The 19,115-nt window shown below is 42.5% G+C and overlaps 1 protein-coding gene across 9 annotated transcripts in view; it reads left to right on the forward strand.

Annotated features, from left to right (window-relative positions):
- Positions 1-19,115, forward strand: part of ttll5 (tubulin tyrosine ligase-like family, member 5) — a 508,510-nt gene that overhangs the window by 58,148 nt on the left and 431,247 nt on the right. For all 9 annotated transcript variants that reach the window (XM_063045983.1, XM_063045976.1, XM_063045953.1 and 6 more), the window contains exons 4-8: positions 1,286-1,368; positions 10,066-10,172; positions 12,839-12,969; positions 15,597-15,679; positions 18,756-18,825. In XM_063045983.1, coding sequence (XP_062902053.1) covers positions 1,286-1,368; positions 10,066-10,172; positions 12,839-12,969; positions 15,597-15,679; positions 18,756-18,825 — 474 coding nt within the window. The remainder of the gene's footprint in view (positions 1-1,285; positions 1,369-10,065; positions 10,173-12,838; positions 12,970-15,596; positions 15,680-18,755; positions 18,826-19,115) is intronic.

Consider the following 19,115-nt stretch of genomic DNA (forward strand, 5'->3'; position numbering starts at 1 on the left):
AGACATCTTCCTATTGATTATAAATTTTAGAGTTAAATGGTGCATTTACTTTGAAAATGATTCCTTTTTCTAAATTTATCTCAGAACAGAAATTTATCTATATACCGGGGTGGGCTGTTGTATGAAGCAATCCCAACTATTTCATTTAGTCCACTAGGATGCTCCTGAGCTTCCATTTGTCCATAATTTAAATTTCCATACCACTCCCACTCTTCCATGAGTGTCCACAACTTTCTATACCTGGCCAACCAAGTTCAACATAAGCACAAGGGAAAGCACTCATCTTCCTTCTGGGGACGTTAAAGATAAAGATTAAAGATTAGCGTTATTTGTCATATGTGCATCGAAATATCAAAATATAGAGTGAAATGTGTCATGTGTCATGTGAAATTGATTATTTCAGAATAACCAATAGACCTCTGGTTATTCAGAATCAGGTTTATTATCACAGACAGTAAATCTTTGAACCTATCCCTCTAAAACATTCCTATTCATGCACCCGTCCAAATGTTCTTTAAACATTGTAATTCTGTCTGACTCTGCTACTTCCCCTCACCCTGCCTCTGGTTTAGGCTTCCATCTCTGTGGAAGATATAAAACTGTGACTGTCTACCCTATATATCTCCCTCATGATGTTATAAATCTCTATAAGGCTACTCCTCAGCTTCCTACACCAGTGAAAACAGACCCAGCCAATACATTCTCTCCTTGTAACTAAAGTTCTCTAATCTTGGCAACATCCTTGTGAGACTTTTTTTTGCACCCTCTCTAGCTTAATCATAGCCATCCTGTAGCTGGGTGACCATAAATACACAGAGTGCTCTGTGTGCTTTAACCGATGTTCTATACAATTGTAACATGATGCGCTAAATTTCGCTCTCAGTGTCATTGCTGATGAAGGCAAATGTGCCTTTGGCTGCCTTCACTGCCCTGTTTCCCTGTGTTACCACTTTCAGGGAAATGTGTACCTGTATCGCAAGGTCACACTGATCAATAGTACCAAAACCCCACACCTTCACCCACCCCTCCCCCCAGGACCCTGCCATTCACGGTGTCAGTTCTGCCCTGATTTAACTTCTCAAAATGCATAATTTTACACTTGTCTGAATTAAATTCCATCTGCTATTCCAATGCCACTCACCCAGATGATCTAGTTCCTGTTGTAAAATATAAATCCATATAATACGTAGAGTGGGTAATGAGGGAGATTGATTTATGGATATTATAATTGCAATTATACCAGTACAGTCTATATCATGTCTTTTTTTTCCCTTCCTTAATGTAGAGCGCTATCACTTGGCATATAAGATTGTGCGCACTGAGAGTAGACTGGTGCGCAGCATTTTGACAGCCCATGGCTTCCATGAGGTAAGTTCTGGGTTGGAAGAACAGTGTATGTTCAGTTGCCTGCTCCCCTCAGCACTCGGATGTTTCTTAACAGCCCTATTTGAAATTGTTCATTTGGCACCGGAACCTGAGACAACACGATAAAGATTGAACAACGTACAGGCCCCAGCTTGAGTTCACATATGCCAAGCTAAAGTTGAATGGCATGTCCTGCGTTACCATGTTTCATGTGATTGTCCTTGTGTGCTCCAGGTGTGCATCATGGAGTTTTGAGGATGTGCTTCAAGCTCCCAAGTTCTCGTTTCATAAATTTAAAGATCATGAAAATATGAAGGCATAAAGGGCTAGTTAATCTATTGTGTCTATGCCAGCTTATTGCACCATGCCAGAGGAGTGGAAAATTGCAAGTGTTACTCCACTCTTTAAGAAAGGAGGAAGGCAACAGAAAGGAAATTGTAGTCCAGTTAGCCTGACCTCAGCGGTTGTCAAGGAAGAGGTTATGTAGTTCTTGGTGACACAGGACAAGATAGGACAAAGTCAGCATAGTTTTCTTATGGGAAAATCTTGCTTGACAAACCTATTGGAATTTTTTGAGGAGATTACAGGTAGGATAGATATAGGGGATGCAGTGGATGTTGTATATTTGGACTTTTAGAAGGCCTTTGACAAGGTGCCACACATGAGGCTGCTTACCAAGTGAAGAGCCCATAGTATTACAGGAAAGTTACTAACATGGTTCGAGTATCAGCTAATTGGTGGGAGACAGTGAGTGGGAATAAAACGGACCTTGTCTGGTTGACTGCCATTGACTAGTTCCGCAGGGGTCGGTATTGGAACCGCTTCTTTTTATGCTGTATATCAATGAGTTAGATGATGGAGTAGATGGCTTAGTTGCCAAGTTTGCAGATGATACGAAGATTGTTGGAGGAGCAGGTAGTGTTGAGGAAACAGGTAAGCTGCAGAAGGACTTGTACAGATTAGGAGAATGGGCAAAAAAGTGGCAAATGAAATACAATGTTGGAAAATGCATGGTTGTGCACTTTGGTAAATGAAATAAATGTGCAGACTAGTTTCTAAATGGGAAGAAAATCCAAAAATCTGAGATGCAACAGGACCTAGGAGTCCTTGTGCAGAGCACCTTAAAGATTAACTTGCATGTAGAGTCGTGGTAAGGAAGGCAAATGCAATGTTAGCATTCATTTCAAGGGATCTAGAATACAAGAGCAGGGATGTGATGCTAAGGCTCTATAAGACGCTGGTGAGAGCTCACCTTGAGTATTGTAAACAGTTCTGGGCTCATTTCAGTAAAAAGCTGGCATTGGAGTAGGCTCAGTGGAGGTTCACAAGGATGATTCTGGGAATGAAAGGGTTATCATACGAGTAACGTTTGATAGCTCTGGGTCTGTACTCACTGGAATACAGAAGGATGAGGGGGGATTTCATTGCAGCCTTTCAGATGTTGAAAGGCCTAGACAGAGTAGATGTGGAAAGGATGTTCCCCATTGTAGGGGAGTCTAAGACAAGAGGGAACAGCCTCAAGGTAAAGGGCCATCCATTTAAAACAGAGATGCAGATAAATTTCTTTAGCCAGAGAGTAGTTCTTGATTGGACACAGCATCAAAGGTTATGGGGAGAAGGCCGGGGAGCTGGGCTGAGGAGGGGCAAAAAAAAGAGGATCAGCCATTTCTAGATGGCAGAAGAGACTGGATAGGCCAAATGGCCTAATTCTACTCCTATGGTCGTATGGATAGAGTCATGAAAGGGATGCAGGCTCTTGTGATGTGCTCAGCTGTATCCAAATCTCTCTGCAGTTTCTTACAGTCATATGATGAGCACTTAACATACCAATAGGAATTCAGTGGGTCAGACAGCATCTGTACAGGTATAGTCAAAAAACAAACAAGAGAAAATCTGCAAATGCTGGAAATCTGAGCAACACACAAAGAATGCTGGAGGAACTCAGCAGGCCAGGTAGCATCTATGGAAAAAAAAAAGTACAGTTGACGTTTCGGGCCAAAGGGTGTTGCTTGGAAAAGTCAAAAGTTTCAGTTTGCAATTTTATCTATGCCTTTGCGTCCACAGATGACCTGTTGAGTTTCTTCAGCAATTTTTCTGCGTTACTCTAGTTCCCAGTATCTACAGTTTCTTGAGAATTCCGTCATATTATGATCACTTGCCCCAAGGGTTCTTTTACCTTAAGCTTTTTAATTAAATCCATTCATTGCACAATACCTAATCCAGAGTTGCTGATCCCCTAGTGAGCTCAACCATGAGTTGCTCAAAAAAACCATCTCCTGGGCATTCGGAAATCAATTTCTAGAAATTTATGTAGAGATATAGCACAGTAACAGACCCTTTAGACCCAACAAGCCCACGCCGCCTCAGTTACACATAAATGATGAATTAACCTGCTAATCTGCAGGCATTGGAATGTGGGAGAAAACTGGAGTACCCAGAGGAAACTTGCACAGAAAGACAAGGCGGGGGGGGGGAACAGAGGATGGGCAAGAGGTATATTCAGAGGGACAGAGGGAGAAAAAGGAGAGTGAGAGAAAGAATGTGTGCATAAAAATAAGTAACAGATGGGGTACGAGGGGGAGGTGGGGCCTTAGTGGAAGTTAGAGAAGTCGATGTTCATGCCATCAGGTTGGAGGCTACCCAGACGGAATATAAGTTGTTGTTCCTCCAACCTGAGTGTGGCTAACTCTCCTTTTTCTCCCTCTGTCCCTCTGAATATACCTCTTGCCCATCCTCTGGGTCCCCCCCACCCCTTGTCTTTCTTCCCAGACCTCCTGTCCCATGATCCTCTTGTATCCCCTTTTGCCTATCACCTGTCCAGCTCTTGGCTCCATCCCTCCCCCTCCTGTCTTCTGCTATCATTTTGGATCTCCCCCTCCCCCTCCAACTTTCAAATCCCTTACTCACTCTTCCTTCAGTTAGTCCTGACGAAGGGTCTCGGCCTGAAACGTCGACTGCACCTCTTCCTACAGATGCTGCCTGGCCTGCTGCGTTCACCAGCAACTTTGATGTGTGTTCCCATCTAAATTTATTCCCTCTTCCCCTAAATTTATATGTTTTGTTTTTATTCACCTCTGATATTGTGGAAAAGTTTCCTGCAATCTATCCTGTCTATACCCCACATAATTTTATGTACCACAGTCATGTCCCCTCTTTCCCCCTCTTCACCTCCCCTGCTCCATCACGGGCAGCAGCAGCAGCATAGTGAAGTTTCTTTGCATGTTCTCCAGCACTGACATGTTCTTCCTATAATGAAACATGAGAGACTGCAGATGTTGGGATATAACAAAAACCAAATTGTTGGAGGAACTCAGCAGGTCAGGTAGTGTCTGGAGGGAAAGGCTAGTCAACGTTTCAAGTTGATATTAATGATTTGAATGAGGTATGCGTAGTAAGTTGGCATTTAATGGAAAATTGTTGGTGATACAGGTCAATACTGATCATTTGGTAATGGAATTTAATCCTGGAAAGTACGAGGTGATACATTTTGACAGGGGTACTAATGAAGGTAGGACATGGAATATGGCATACTGAGGGAATATTGAGGAACAGAGGGACCTAGAAATGTAAATTCAAAAATCCTGGAAAAATGACAGCACAGGTGGATGAGGTGGTCAGGAAGGCTTTTGAGTTACATCATCATTAGCCACAGCATAGAATATAAGAGAATATTGAATAACTTTGTGATATATTAAGGGCACAATACTGTACAAAGTTTTGGTCACCATACTACAGGAAATACTGTACATGATAGTGGTGAGAGGGTGCAGAGGAAATTCCCCAGAAAGGTCAATAAAAACAAAACACTGGAAGCACTCAGCAGGTCAGGCTGTATCTGTGGGAAGAGAAATAGAGCTAAAGTTCTTGGCCAAAGGCTCTTTGCCAGAACTGGGAAGAAGTCAAAAGAAACTGGTTAAGAGGCAGGGATGGTGGGTTAGGGAGGATGTATCTAAAGTATCAATTGCCCTTCTCTTGTATTCAATGTCTCAGCCTACGAAGTCTAGCATTCTTAGTGTCGCTTTTACTTCGCTATTCTCCCATGTCTCTGCTTTCAGTGAACAATGCACTTTGCACTCTAAGGTCCCATTGCACCTCAGATCTTCTAAGGTCCCTGCCATTTACTCTCTTTGTCCTACCAAAATTTGGCTTCTCAAAGTTAATTACCTCACACTTGTCCAGATGAAATTTGAACTGGCACCACCCTGCTCCATTTTCCAGCGGATGTATGTCTCACTATATCCTGAGCAACCTTATTTACTGTCGGCAATTCCACCGATTCATCAATTCATCTGGTATACAGTTTTGGACTTCTAAAGGAAGTCTTGCCTTAGATTTGGTGCAACGTAGATTGATTAGACTGATTCCTGGGGTAAAATGGTCATAGTGTGTAAAGAGTTTGAGTAGGATGGCCATATTCTTCTTAGAATCCTAAAAATGGCATGTATTCAGTGGCCAATTTATTAGCTAAATCTGTACACCTTATTAATGCAAATATCTAATTAGTTAATCATGTGACGGCAATTCAATACATAAAAGAATGCAGACATGGTCAAGAGGTTCAGTTGTTGTTCAGACCAGATATTAGAATGGTGAAGAAAAGTGACCTAAGTGATCTTGACCATGGAATGATTATTGATGCCAGACAACGTGGTTTGAGTATCTTAGAAACTGCTGATCTCCTGGGATTTTCATGTACAATAGCCTCTAGAGTTTACAGGTCTCTAGAGTTTATTGAGAATAGTGTGAAAAACAGACATCCAATTAACGGTAGTCCTGTGGGGGGGGGGGGGAAGCCTCGTTAAATGAGAGAGATCAGAAGAGAATGGCCAAACTAGTTCAAGCTAATTCAAATTACCAACAGTGGTGTGCAGAAGAGCAGCTCTGAATACACAAAATGACGAATCTTGAAGTGGATGGGCTACAGCAGCAGAAGACCATGAACATACACTCAATGGAGGTACCTAATAGAATGACCACTGAGTGTAGATTTAATTTCCTAACTGTTACCAGAACGACTTTGTGTTTCTAACGAAATGTGACATAGGGTAGTGCAGTGCAGGAATAGGCCTTTCAGTCAATGAGGCCAATTTATACAGCACATGAGAAAGGCATGCATGCCGTAAGCCACCTTTACACTATCCTATCTACTTATGGTGCCACATTCAGAGAGCTATGATCTTCTATCCCAAAATCTCTCTATATCAGAGCTCTCAGTGGATCTGCCGTGTCCTGCATACTTTCCTCTTGTACTTAACCTCCCAAAATCCATCACCTCAGGCAACAGAAGGATATGGATTATGTACAGGCAGAAGTGGTTTAGTTTAATTTGTCATGTTTGCTGTGGGCATGCTGTTTTGTTCCATGTTGTATTTATTTGACCTCCAAAAGTTCACCATCTCATACTTGTCCAGATTAAATCCATCTGACATTTCTCTGCCTACGTTTCCAGCAGTTTAATATCCTGTTGCATCTTTAATAGCCTTCCCCAACTCTGCCAATTTTTATCTCATTTTGTAAACTTAGTAATCAGCTCAGCTATGCTTATTTCCGAATTACAAACATCTGAGTGCCACAAACTGATTGTTTGTGGAACACCACTGGTTACAGGCCTCCAGCTAGAATAATATCCCTCGACCACTAACTTCTGTCTTCTACGACCAAGCCAATTTTGAATTCAGTCTGCTAAGTCTCCACAAATCCTGTGTGCCACAATCTTTTAGGTCAGCTTACCAAGAGGGATCGTGTTGAAGATTTTACTAAAATTGATGTATGTAACATCCACTGCCATACCCTCATCAGTCATCTTTGTTACCTCTTCAATAAAAACTCAATCAGATTTGTAAGCAACACACACAAAATGCTGGAGGAACTCAGCAGGCCAGGGAGCATCTATGGAAAAAGAGTAAACAGTCAAATGTTTTGGGCCGAGACCCTTCATCAGGACTAGAGAAAAAAAGATGAGAAATCAGTGTAAGAAGGTGGGAGGAGTTGAGAAGAATTACAAGGTAGTAGGTGATAGATGAAATTGGGAGAGAGGGAGGGGTGAAGTAAAGAGCCGGGAAGTCAATTGGTAAAAGAGATAAAGGGTTGGAGAAGGGGAAATCTGGTAGAAGAGGACAGCAAGCCATGGAAGAAACGCAACTGGGAAGAACATGAAGGAGATGATTGGCAGGTAAGAAGATGAGGTGAGAGAGGGAAATGGGAATGGTGAAGGGGTGGTGGGGGCATTACTGGAAGTTTGAGAAATTGATGTTCATGCCATCAGATTGGAGGCTACCCAGATGTTATGTAATGGTGTTGCTCCTTCAACCCAAGTGTGGCCTCATCGAGGCAGTAGAGGAGGCCATGGACTGACATGTCGCAGTCGGAATGGGGAGTAGAATTGAAATGGGTGGCCACCAGGATTACCACTTTTTCTGGCGGATGGAGTTTAGGTGCTTGGCGAAGCGGTCTCCCAATCTACATTAGGTCTCACCCATATACAGGAGGCAACACTGGTTGTATCGCATGCAGTAGGTGACCCCAACAAACTCACAGGTAAAGTGTCGCCTCACCTGGAAGGACTATTTGGGGCCCTGAATGGTAGCAAGGGAGGAGGCGTAGTACTTCTGCTTGTAAGGATAAGTGCCAGGAGGGAGATCAGTGGAGAGGGATGAATGGGCAAGGGAGTCACATAGGGGGTGATCCCTGCAGAAGGCAGAAAGTGGGCGAGAGGGAAAGGTGCTTGCTGGTGGGAAAAGTTACGGAGAATTCTGTGCCGGACATGGAGGCTGGTGGGGTGGTAGGTGAGGACAAGAGGAACCCTATCCTTGGTGGGGTGCCAGGAGGATGCAGTGAGGGCAGACGTGCACAAAATGTAAGAGATGCAGCTGAGGGCAGCATTAATGGTGGAGGAAAGGAAATCTCTTTCTTTGAAGAAGGGGGATATCTCCTTAGTTCTGGAATGAAAAGCCTTCCCCTGAGAGCAGATGTGGCAGAGATGGAGTAATTGATAGAAAGGGATGGCATTTTTTTTTTTTTACAAGTAACAGGGTGGAAAGAAGTATAGGCCAGATATTGTGGGAATCAGTGGGTTTATAAAAAATATCAGTAGATAAGCTCTCTCCAGAGATAGAGACAGAGAGATTGAGAAAATGGAGGGAGGTGTCAGAAATAGACCAGGCAAATATGAGGGCAGGGTGAAAGTTGGAGGCAAAGTTGATGGAGTCGATGAGTTCCACATGAGTGCAGGAAGCAGCACCAATGCAGTCGTTGATATAGCGTAGAAAAAGTTAAGGGAGTGATACCAGTATAGGCTTGGAACATAGACTGTTCCAATTGGCTGACAAAAAGGCAGGCATAGCTGGGACCCATGCGAGTGCCCATGGCTACACCTTTCATTTGAAGGAAGTGGGAGGAACAGAAGGAGAAATTTATTGAGAGTGAGGACCAGTTTCACCAAACAGAGGAGAGTGGTGGAGAAGGGGAACTGGTTGGGTTTGGTGTCCAGAAAGAAACTGAGAGCTTTGAGGCCTTCCTGATGGGGAATGGAAGCATACTGGGACATCCATAGTGAAAATAAGATGATCAGGGTCAGGGACTAAAATTATTGAAAAGATCAAGAGCATGTGAAGTGTCATAGATTTGTAAGGTTGTTAGCTGTGGCTGAAGCATTTAGAACTCAATACATCTTTGGGTAAGGGATTGTTTGCTTACATCTGAGTTGAGGAGCAGGACTGTGTGAATCTGGAATCATGAAATACTGTGAATGTTTTAGAACATAAAACATTACAGCACAATTCAGAGCACAATATTGTGCCGCCCTTTTAACTTTGAGATTAATCTAACCCTTTTCTCCCACATAGCCCTCCATTTTTTTTATCATCCATGTCCCTATCTAAGAGGTTCTTCATTGCCCCTAACGCGTCTGCCTCTACCACCTCTGGCAGCACATTCCACACACCCACCATTCTCTGTGTAATAAAAGCCAACCTCTGATATGCCCCTATACTTTTCTCCAATCATAAAATTTTCCCCCTTATGTTAGCTATTTCCACCCTAGGCAAAAATATCCACTCGATCTGTGGCTCTTATCATTTTGTACACCTCTGTCAAGTCAACAACCTCTATTTAGTTGTTAACTACGAGGGTGAAATTGTTGGATTCTTGTAACTGATAGAATTAGGATATGGGATTGGGGAAGAAAAGGGAATTGATGTCCATGACCAAGTATAATCTTACTAAGTGATGGAGAAGGCTTAAGGAGCTGTGTGATCTACTCCTGTTTCTTCTGCCTTATGTATCTGCAGTACTGTGCAGAAGGCTTAGGTACATGTAAACAAATTCTGTAAAACGAATATGCTTTCAAAAATAATGAATTGATGAGTTTCTAAACATCAAAATATTACAAGAAAGAGCAGTAAACAGTAAAACACTAAATCAAATCAACGTTTGGTGTGACCACCCTTTGCCTTTTAAATGGCATCATTTCTCTTAGGTACATTGTTGTGCAGTTTTATAAGAAAATCTGCTGATAGGTTGTACCAAGCATCTTGGTGAACTTGCCATAATTCAGTAGACTTTTGCTGTCTTTCCAGGTGGCTTATAGTGGAAAAAGTTTACTCTGTATTTCAACATACTATTCTGTCCTGAGAGTTACCTGCATCCCTTCCCAGAAGTGAGAGGTGGTTCTAACCCTGGCATGTTTGTGTAACCTTACAGGTCCATCCCAACAGTAATGATTTCAATTTGATGTGGTCCGGTTCCCATTTGAAACCCTATCTATTCCGCTCACTGCTGGATTTTCAAAAAGTCAACCACTTTCCCAGGTACGTATCTAAACCATCATATTTCTGCTTCATGAACCACTCTGATTCATTCCTGAGATTCAAGCAAAGGTTATCTTGCTGGGATGATGAGGAGACATTGTTTATCTATCACTAATGACGTTGGCTGTATATTAGAGGGACAGTGTCATGTCATATCTGTAGATCTGATCACATCATGGTAAGTAGGGAGGGATAACAATGTGGAGAACAGCTGCTACAGGCAACAAAATCTGAACAGGCTTTTGAATAGACTTGATAAATAAATGCAATGTAGCTAAGTGTATGATGGTACGTTTTGTTTGGAATGAGGAGTTTGCATATTTCTTAGATAGTGGGATAGTACAATATTCAAGGAAGGACCTGCAAGTGCAGGTGCTAAGGCCAGCAACACATAAGCTGACACCTATAAAGGATTCCGTACCTTGATGAGAATTATCCCATGAGTTGACACCTACTGATGGGAGTTATCTGAGACACCAGATATGTGTATATGTATATGTATTCCTCACCTACCACCCCACCAGCCTCGGGGTCCAACATATTATTCTCCGTAACTTCCACCACCTCCAACGGGATCCCACCACTAAGCACATCTTTCCCTCCCCCCCCTCTCTGCATTCCACAGGGATCGCTCCCTACGCAACTCCCTTGTCCATTCGTCCCCCTCATCCCTCCCCACTGATCTCCTTCCTGGCACTTATCCGTGTAAGCGGAACAAGTGCTACACATGCCCTTACACTTCCTCCCTTACCACCATTCAGGGCCCCAAACAGTCCTTCCAGGTGAGGCGACACTTCACCTGTGAGTCGACTGGGGTGATATACTGCGTCCGGTGCTCCCGATGTGGCCTTTTATATATTGGCGAGACCCGACGCAGAGTGGGAGACCGCTTTGCTGAACATCTACGCTCTGTCCGCCAGAGAAAGCAGGATCTCCCAGTGGCCACACATTTTAATTCCACATCCCATTCCCATTCTGACATGTCTATCCACGGCCTCCTCTACTGTAAAGATGAAGCCACACTCAGGTTGGAGGAACAACACCTTATATTCCGTCTGGGTAGCCTCCAACCTGATGGCATGAACACTGACTTCTCTAACTTCCGCTAATGCCCCACCTCCCCCTCGTACCCCATCTGTTACTCATTTTTATGCACACATTCTTTCTCTCACTCTCCTTTTTCTCCCTCTGTCCCTCTGAATATACCTCTTGCCCATTCTCTGGGTCCCCCCCCCCTTGTCTTTCTTCCCAGACCTCCTGTCCCATGATCCTCTCATATCCCTTTTGCCAATCACCTGTCCAGCTCTTGGCTCCATCCCTCCCCCTCCTGTCTTCTCCTATCATTTTGGATCTCCGCCTCCCCCTCCAACTTTCAAATCCCTTACTCACTCTTCCTTCAGTTAGTCCTGACGAAGGATCTCGGCCTGAAACGTTGACTGCACCTCTTCCTAGAGATGCTGCCTGGCCTGCTGCGTTCACCAGCAACTTTGATGTGTGTTGTTCTGATTTGTGAAAGTGCTGAGGCTGCAAAGGGTAACAATTAGTAACCAGGTTTATATGGATTTGGGAATGTATATTCAACTCAGACATTAAAGGTTAAAGATTAGCTTAATTACATGTACATCGAAACATAAGTCAACAACCACCACATTCTGTGGGTATGCTGGAGGCAACTCATCAGAATCAGATAGACAATTCATACAGCCCAAGATTGTGTTTCATTAGTATTGAGCCAATTACTTTGAAATCTTGGCTGAAATTAGACCTCTCAGAAATAAAATGCGGCTGTCATTTTTCTGTGGTTATTAAACCATAGTTTTTTTGGGATATTTGCACAGAAATCTCAAACCAGCATATAATTGGATTTGGAGAAGGCTTTAAATAGAAATGCAACACTGATGATATATTTGTTCTTCTGTATTTATTCTGTATATTGAATTTGCATCTAGTTACAGTTTTTTCTTTAAAAAAGTGGTGTGATTGGCTGAAATCTGGCGGGGGTTACCAAAGCTTCACTGTCTCTCTTTGAGATCTAGTCCAACATGCCATTTCCATTGAAGAGTAGCATATCACATTTTAGTTTCATTATGGAAAAGTTTATTAGCAATAATAATGACAGAGCAGACTCATTGGGCCGAGTGACCTAATATGCTCTTGTCATGGTCTAATACCATTAGAATTCCAGCACTTCAACCATAGTCAGAGATAGAATCGTAGAGCACATATACAACCCCTTTGGCCCATTGCATTTGTCCTGACCTGAAACACCCATCTGCAATAATCCCATTTTCTTCTTGCATCCCTAGAGATTCCACCTTTCCAAATTCCTCTTAATCCTCCTGCCACAAACCTACACCAAGGTATCCTTACAGTGGCCAACTAACCTACTAGCTCTCGTCTTTGGGATGTGGGAAGAAACTGAAGTACTTGGAGAAAACTTGTGCAGCCACAGGGAATAGTACATGCAAACTCCACAGAGAGCACTTGAGGTCAGGTCAACATCAAACCTTCTGTTACTGTAGCTGTGAGAAAGCACTAGCTATTGTGGGGATTGTGCTGCTTTGCTCAGCTAAGTTCTATCAGTGGTAATCTTACTTTTAATTTTATACTTTGATAAATGTGCTTAAAAGTGTGCTGAAACTCTGATGATTATTTTCTCATTCCAGATCCTATGAGTTGACCAGGAAGGATCGGCTGTATAAAAATATTCAACGCATGCAACAGACCCATGGTTTCAAACACTTCAACATTATACCTCAGGCCTTTATCCTCCCTTCTGAGTATCAGGAATTATCGAGTAAGGGCATTTTATACTGTCACGCTTCAGTTTAGTCCAAGTGAGACTAGGTTGAGTGAATGGTGATTATTTTTATTTCATTCCCACCTTAACAAACTGAGGATTTGAATTCCATTTGCACAATTTGGTTTCAGTAAAAGTGCCCACAAAGTAACATTTGACAGTGATAGGCTAGTCATCAGAATATACTGGAAATGGCCAGCAGCTCCAATAGTATTTGTGGAGAGAGAATCATAATCAACATTTCCAGCAGCTGAACTTTAATCAGAACTGGAAAAAGTTTGAAGTAAAATATGTTTTAAGTGGAAGAGGAGGGAGAAGGGGAACACCCGTTTGTAATAATGTGGAAACCTGGAGTAAAAAAATGTCAAGGTTAAGTCTATTGTCATGTACAAATACATGTTTGCACAAATGCAATAAAAAAAACTTACTTGCAGCAGCATCACAGTCATATAGTGTCAGATACACAATGTGCAGAGAGGAATGATAAATCAAAAAAAAATTTACATGAAAGAACACAATTAGAATTTTTAAAAATATTTAGTACTTCAACCATATGTTTGTTTTAATATAATGTGGTCATAATATTACTATATTGAGGTAGAGATTAGGATTGTGTAGGTTGGTTCAAGAGCCAGATGGTTTAAGGGAAGTAGTTATTCTTGAACATGATTATGCAGGACTTCTATGACTGCTGCCCAATGGTAGCTGCAAGAAAATGGCATGGCATGGTGGGGATCTTTGATGATAGATATTACCTTTTTGAGGCAGTGCCTCCTGTGGGTACTCCTGGTGGTGGGGAGGTTTGTGCCAGTGATGTATTGGGCAGAGTCCAGTACTCTTTGTAGCTTCTGTGTTCTCATGTCTTGGAATTGCTGTACCAGACCACGATGCAACCAGGCAAGATATTTTCAACAGTCCATCTGTGGAAGCTTGTTAGAGTGTTCAGTGACATGCTGAATGTCCTTAACCTAATAAAGTGAAGGCACTGTCGTGCCCTCCTTGTAACTCCATCTATGAGCTGGGCTCAGGACAGATCATCTGATACGCTAATGCCCAGGAATTTAAAACTGCTGTCATTCTCTACTGTTGATCTGCCAACGCAGACTTGAGCATGTTCACCCTCCTTCTCCCTCATAACGATAAAATTAGCTCTTTAGTTTTACTGATATTTAGTGAGAGATTGGCACTACACAAACAGGTGTCTATCTCATTCCTATATGCTGACTCATCACCTGTGAATCGTCCAACAACAATAGTGTTATTAGTGAATTTGTATATGGCATTGGAGCTGTTTACAGCCACATAATCATGTGTACAGGGAGTAGAGTAGGGGGTTAAGCATGCAGGCTTGAAGTTGAGAGGCAGAATGATATAAATACTGGCACTGTTGGCTAGGTGCTAAAGGCTAGTATATAATGTATGCTTGAGGGAGGCATTGACTCGTTTATCTCTTAACTCGCAAAAGCAAAAGAAAAACCATCTAACTGAAAAGTTAATTCTGTTTCTCTCTTCATAGACACTGCCCAATCTCTTGAGTATTTTCAGCATTTTCTGACTTTTTTCAGATCGCCAACATCTGTAGTATTTTGCCTTTGTTATTGAAAACTGAATTGATTTACTAATGTTCTTCACAAAGGACACCTGCTTGGGGCTGAGCAACACACAACATGTATGGGGAAAAAGTACAGTCAACGTTTCTGACCGAAAACCTTCGGCAGGACTGGAGAAAAAAAGCTGAGGAGTAGATTTAAAAGGGGGGGAGGGGAGGCTGATCTGGAGATTACTCTGAATTACCTTTTGACTGCCTACGCAGATTCCACAGTTGTTGGCAACAATTGCTGAGGTTACACTGTGGTGGTTCCATGCTCTTGGTGACAGTGGCTAGAATGGTAGTACTGTAATATGTGTCATTATCAGCAAATGACTATTAGTCTGCTTCCTCAAAACATCCTGCTGAGTCCTGATGGAGGGTCTCCGCTCAAAATGTTGACTGTCCATTCCCCCACCCCCAAAGATACTCCTGACCCGCTAAGTCCCTCCAGCATTTTGTGTGTTGCCCAAGATTTCCAGTATTTGCTGAATCTCTTATGTAATGATATCCTGTTGTTATGTTTTTTTAAACTTTTCTCCAGAGAGCCATCTAATTGTCCTTTGATTCCTTTTAAGCATCTGATGGAATGCACTCTTCATGTTCATCAGTTTTATTAACCTTGGATTATAAAATTGTCCTGATCCATTTAACTAACTGATAAAGTGATCTTACAGACTCTGAACAAATAAAATGCCCTCAAATAATGCCCAAAGTGAAGCTAATTCCGGACATTTGGATAGATGGCACTGGTTATGTGGCAGGACTGTGACCCTAATCTCATCCCTTGGGATGGGGTCCTGGAGCTGTTCTAGTTCCTCAGCCATACTCAATGCCATACATTAGCCAAACCTAATCCTGTGCATCAGGGGACAGAGTGCTGTAGCTATTCTAGTTCCTTGGGATTGGGTGGTCTCTGGGCCTCAGTTCTTGGTACACTTCACTCTGGATCCATTGTGAGGACTTGACTTCGACCCTGTCCCCAGACTTTGGGAACAGTTTTTCTCAAAAACCAGTTTTTATTTTTTTTCACAAGATGCACATTCAAAGGATAAAGGACCATGGATTGTCAAGCCCGTGGCATCTTCCAGGGGTCGTGGTGTCTATCTTGTCAGCAGCGTAAGTACTAGGGAAGAGGATGGTTGTCTGCTGGAGAAGCGTGAGTGCAATAACAAGTCTCAATGTTCTAATGACAGTGCAGTGGAGTTGGTGGGTTTCTGTGGTCTAGCTGTGAGCTGCATGTTGTGATTCCTGTCTCCGATCCATGCTGGAAAACCTTCCTGAATGGATACCAAATCAGGTGGGGATTAGCAGTGACTTTTCCATGAGCTTCAGCAGCACAATAGCACTCACTGGGTACTCACAATAGGATAGTTACACGCTTAAGGTAGCACAAAACTGTGATCTTCTGTTCTTATAGACAATTCACTCAGGATCGAGGATGACTTGCTTGTGGTAACTCATGAGAGGGCACTGTCAGAACCACAGACTTTTCCGTGGATATTCAAGAGGTGCCTAATAGGCCAGACAGGTGGCTGTACGTATTTTCTGGGTTTTTGTGTGCTTATGACATATGGATCTGAGTGCTATTCCATATGTGTTGCCTCCATTTTGAACTATCACAGGCCAGATTTCAATAAGGGCAAACCATATAGAAATGTTTAATATTATGAGAGGCAAGGTGGATAGTAAGAGTCTTTTCCCCAAGGTAAAGGAGTCTAAAACTTGGAGGAATAGATTTAGGGTGAGAGGGAAAACTGAGGGGCAACTACTTCATGCAGAGGGTGGTGAATATATGCTCTGAATCAGCTAGACTTTTTTGAAGACCCAATGTCAGTGCATCCGTGTCTGAATCTGAGTCCACTAGAGACTGGAAGCCAAAGAATATGGACTATCTTCAGTGTTAGAGAATTTATGTATGTGTGTGGGTGTGTAGGAGGAAATGGGGGCTTGTTTTACTATTGTTGTTTCATTGTGTTGTGTTCTGTTTTGTTGCATTCTGTGTTGTTCTGCCAAGCATTGCAGGCATGCTGTTTTAGAAATTCAGACAACACTTGTAGACACATCCTTGAGTGTGTTGGTTGCTAACACAAACAATGTATTTCTCTTTATGTTGAGGAGGTGGTTGAGACAGGTACAATAGTAACATTTAAGAAGTGCTTGGATAGGTGCTTGGAGGAAAATGGGCCGAATGTAGAAAATTGGGACTAGTTGGGTGGGTGCCCTGGTCGGCATGGACTGCTAGGGTTGAGGAGTCTGTATATGTTCTGTATTGCTCTGTTACTCTTTTACTTAAGAAGGAAATTAAGAGGGCAAAATGAGGACATGAAATGGCTTTGGCAAGCGACATTTAGGAAAATCTCAAAACCCTCTATAATTGCATTAGAAGCAAGAGTATAGTAGGGAAATCTGCATGTGGAGCCAGGGGTTATGATGGAATTCTAAAAAAAAATCACCAGGGAGAAGGATGTGAAGCGTGGAGAATTTAGAGGAGGGATGAGCTGATCTTGTGGAAATTGTCTGTGACGGGAAGGAGGAAAGTTTAGAAATATTATTTCACACAAGGTGGATAAATCCCCAGGGCCTGATGCAACCAATCCAGAATGCTATGGGAAACGAGGGAGGAGATACTGGGGCTGATAGTGATTTCTACAGTATAGGTGAGGTATCAGAAGACAGAAGGTTAGCCAATGATATCCTCTTATTCTGACAAAGCAATAGAAATAAGCCTAAAAACTTCAGGCCAGCATGCCTTGTATCACTGCTAGGAAAATTACTAGAAAAATTCTAAAGGAAAGGATTTGTGTTTACCTGGAAAGGCATGGACTGGTTAGGGGGACTCCAATAAAAACTGCTGGAGGCATTGTGGGGGCCAAGCACTGCAGGCATGCTGTTTTTATGTGGAGAGGGAAGAATTGTTAATGTTTTAGGTTGAGGCCCCCCATCAGGGGAGAGAGAGGAGAGGGGAAATATCCGGTATAAAGTGGTGAGAGGGAGATGGGCACAAGTGGGAGATAGGTGACTGAGAAAGGGTGATGGGCAGGAGGTGCCAGGAGGGGAAGGGGTGGATGTAGAATACAGAGGCAAGTTGGAGATAGGTGAAAGCAGATGTTGCGGGGGTGGGAGGGATAGAACCAGGTGGGGGAGAGTTCAGTGAAGGTGGAGACAGGGTGGAAGATGAGAGACAGTTTCTCTGTCTCATCAGGAAGAAGCACCCCAACAGCACAACATACTCTCAATAATGGCAGAGCTGGTTTATGGACTGGGGGTGGTCTGGGAGTGGGAGCTTTTGACTCAGACATGAAAGTGCTGCCGTGCTGCCTACAGAGAAACAACCACTAGGCGTATCATGAATCTTTGAAACACTCACATGAGTTTGGTTCTCAATCCTGTCCTTTCAAAGTAAAATTGCATGATTTCCACACCCCAGACTTTGACACTGGGGATCAAATTTGTACCTTCTCTGTGGGCTATTTGCTTCAGTTGACATGAGTGCCTCACAGAAAAGGTACTAAGTTGCTCTGGATGTATATAATCTTCATCAAGTATACGTATTTCTGTGCTTCTCCAAGAGGTGGGATTAATCAGTAAATATTCAATTTTAATTGGTGCCTCAACGTGGCTCTCAACATCTATTTGTTTTATTCATTCAAACTATGTTATTTATGTTCACTGTAGCATGTCTGTAACATCTCCTTATTTGAAGGAGGATGAGAAGTGACTTGATAGAGATGTATAAGATGATAAGAGGCATAGATAGAGTAGACTGCCAGAACAGTTTTCCCAGGGTGGAAGTGACTGATACGAGAGGGCAAAATTTTATGTTATTGGAGGAATGTATAGGGTGGGATGTCAGAGATATGTCAGAACGCATTGCCAGGGGTAGCGGTAGAGGAGAATACATGAAGGTTTAAGGCATATGGATGAAAGAAAAATGGAAGGCTATGTGGGAGGGAAAGGTTAGATTGACCTCAGAGTAGGTTCAAAAGGTTGGCATAACATTGTGGGCTGAAGGGCCTGTACTGTGCTGTACTGTTCTCATGTTCTATTCTGCTATCTATTAATTTTCCTTTTGTACTGCTTCGATCCTCTGATGTGATGAAATTATCCATATAGATAGAATGCAAAACAAAGTTTTTTGCTGTACATTTGTCCATGTGACTATAATAATGTTTTGCTACTTGCAATGTTTCAGCCCAATCAAATTACAACAGATGAGAATATCCTAGTTTCACGTTACATCCGCTCCCCACTGCTGATAGATGGTAAGTTTTTTCTTTCTCTGCAATATACCCATTTCTTTTCCTGAAATGTATTTAACCATTTAAACTGCAAGTGTGAAATCAAGCACACTTCTTTGCCTCTGTAACTGCTCATGGCATTTGACTTGAATGGTCCATCGTGGGAACAGAAATCAAGTAATATAGTAATAGTTATGGCATGGAAACAGGCCATTTATGATTATGAAGACACATAGTCCTCTTTTATTGTAATTTAGTAATGCATGCAGTAAGAAATTATACATTATTTCCTCTGGTGTGATATCACAAAACAC

Source organism: Mobula hypostoma, chromosome 1, assembly GCF_963921235.1.
Source record: "Mobula hypostoma chromosome 1, sMobHyp1.1, whole genome shotgun sequence".
Classification (NCBI taxonomy): Eukaryota; Metazoa; Chordata; class Chondrichthyes; order Myliobatiformes; family Myliobatidae; genus Mobula; species Mobula hypostoma.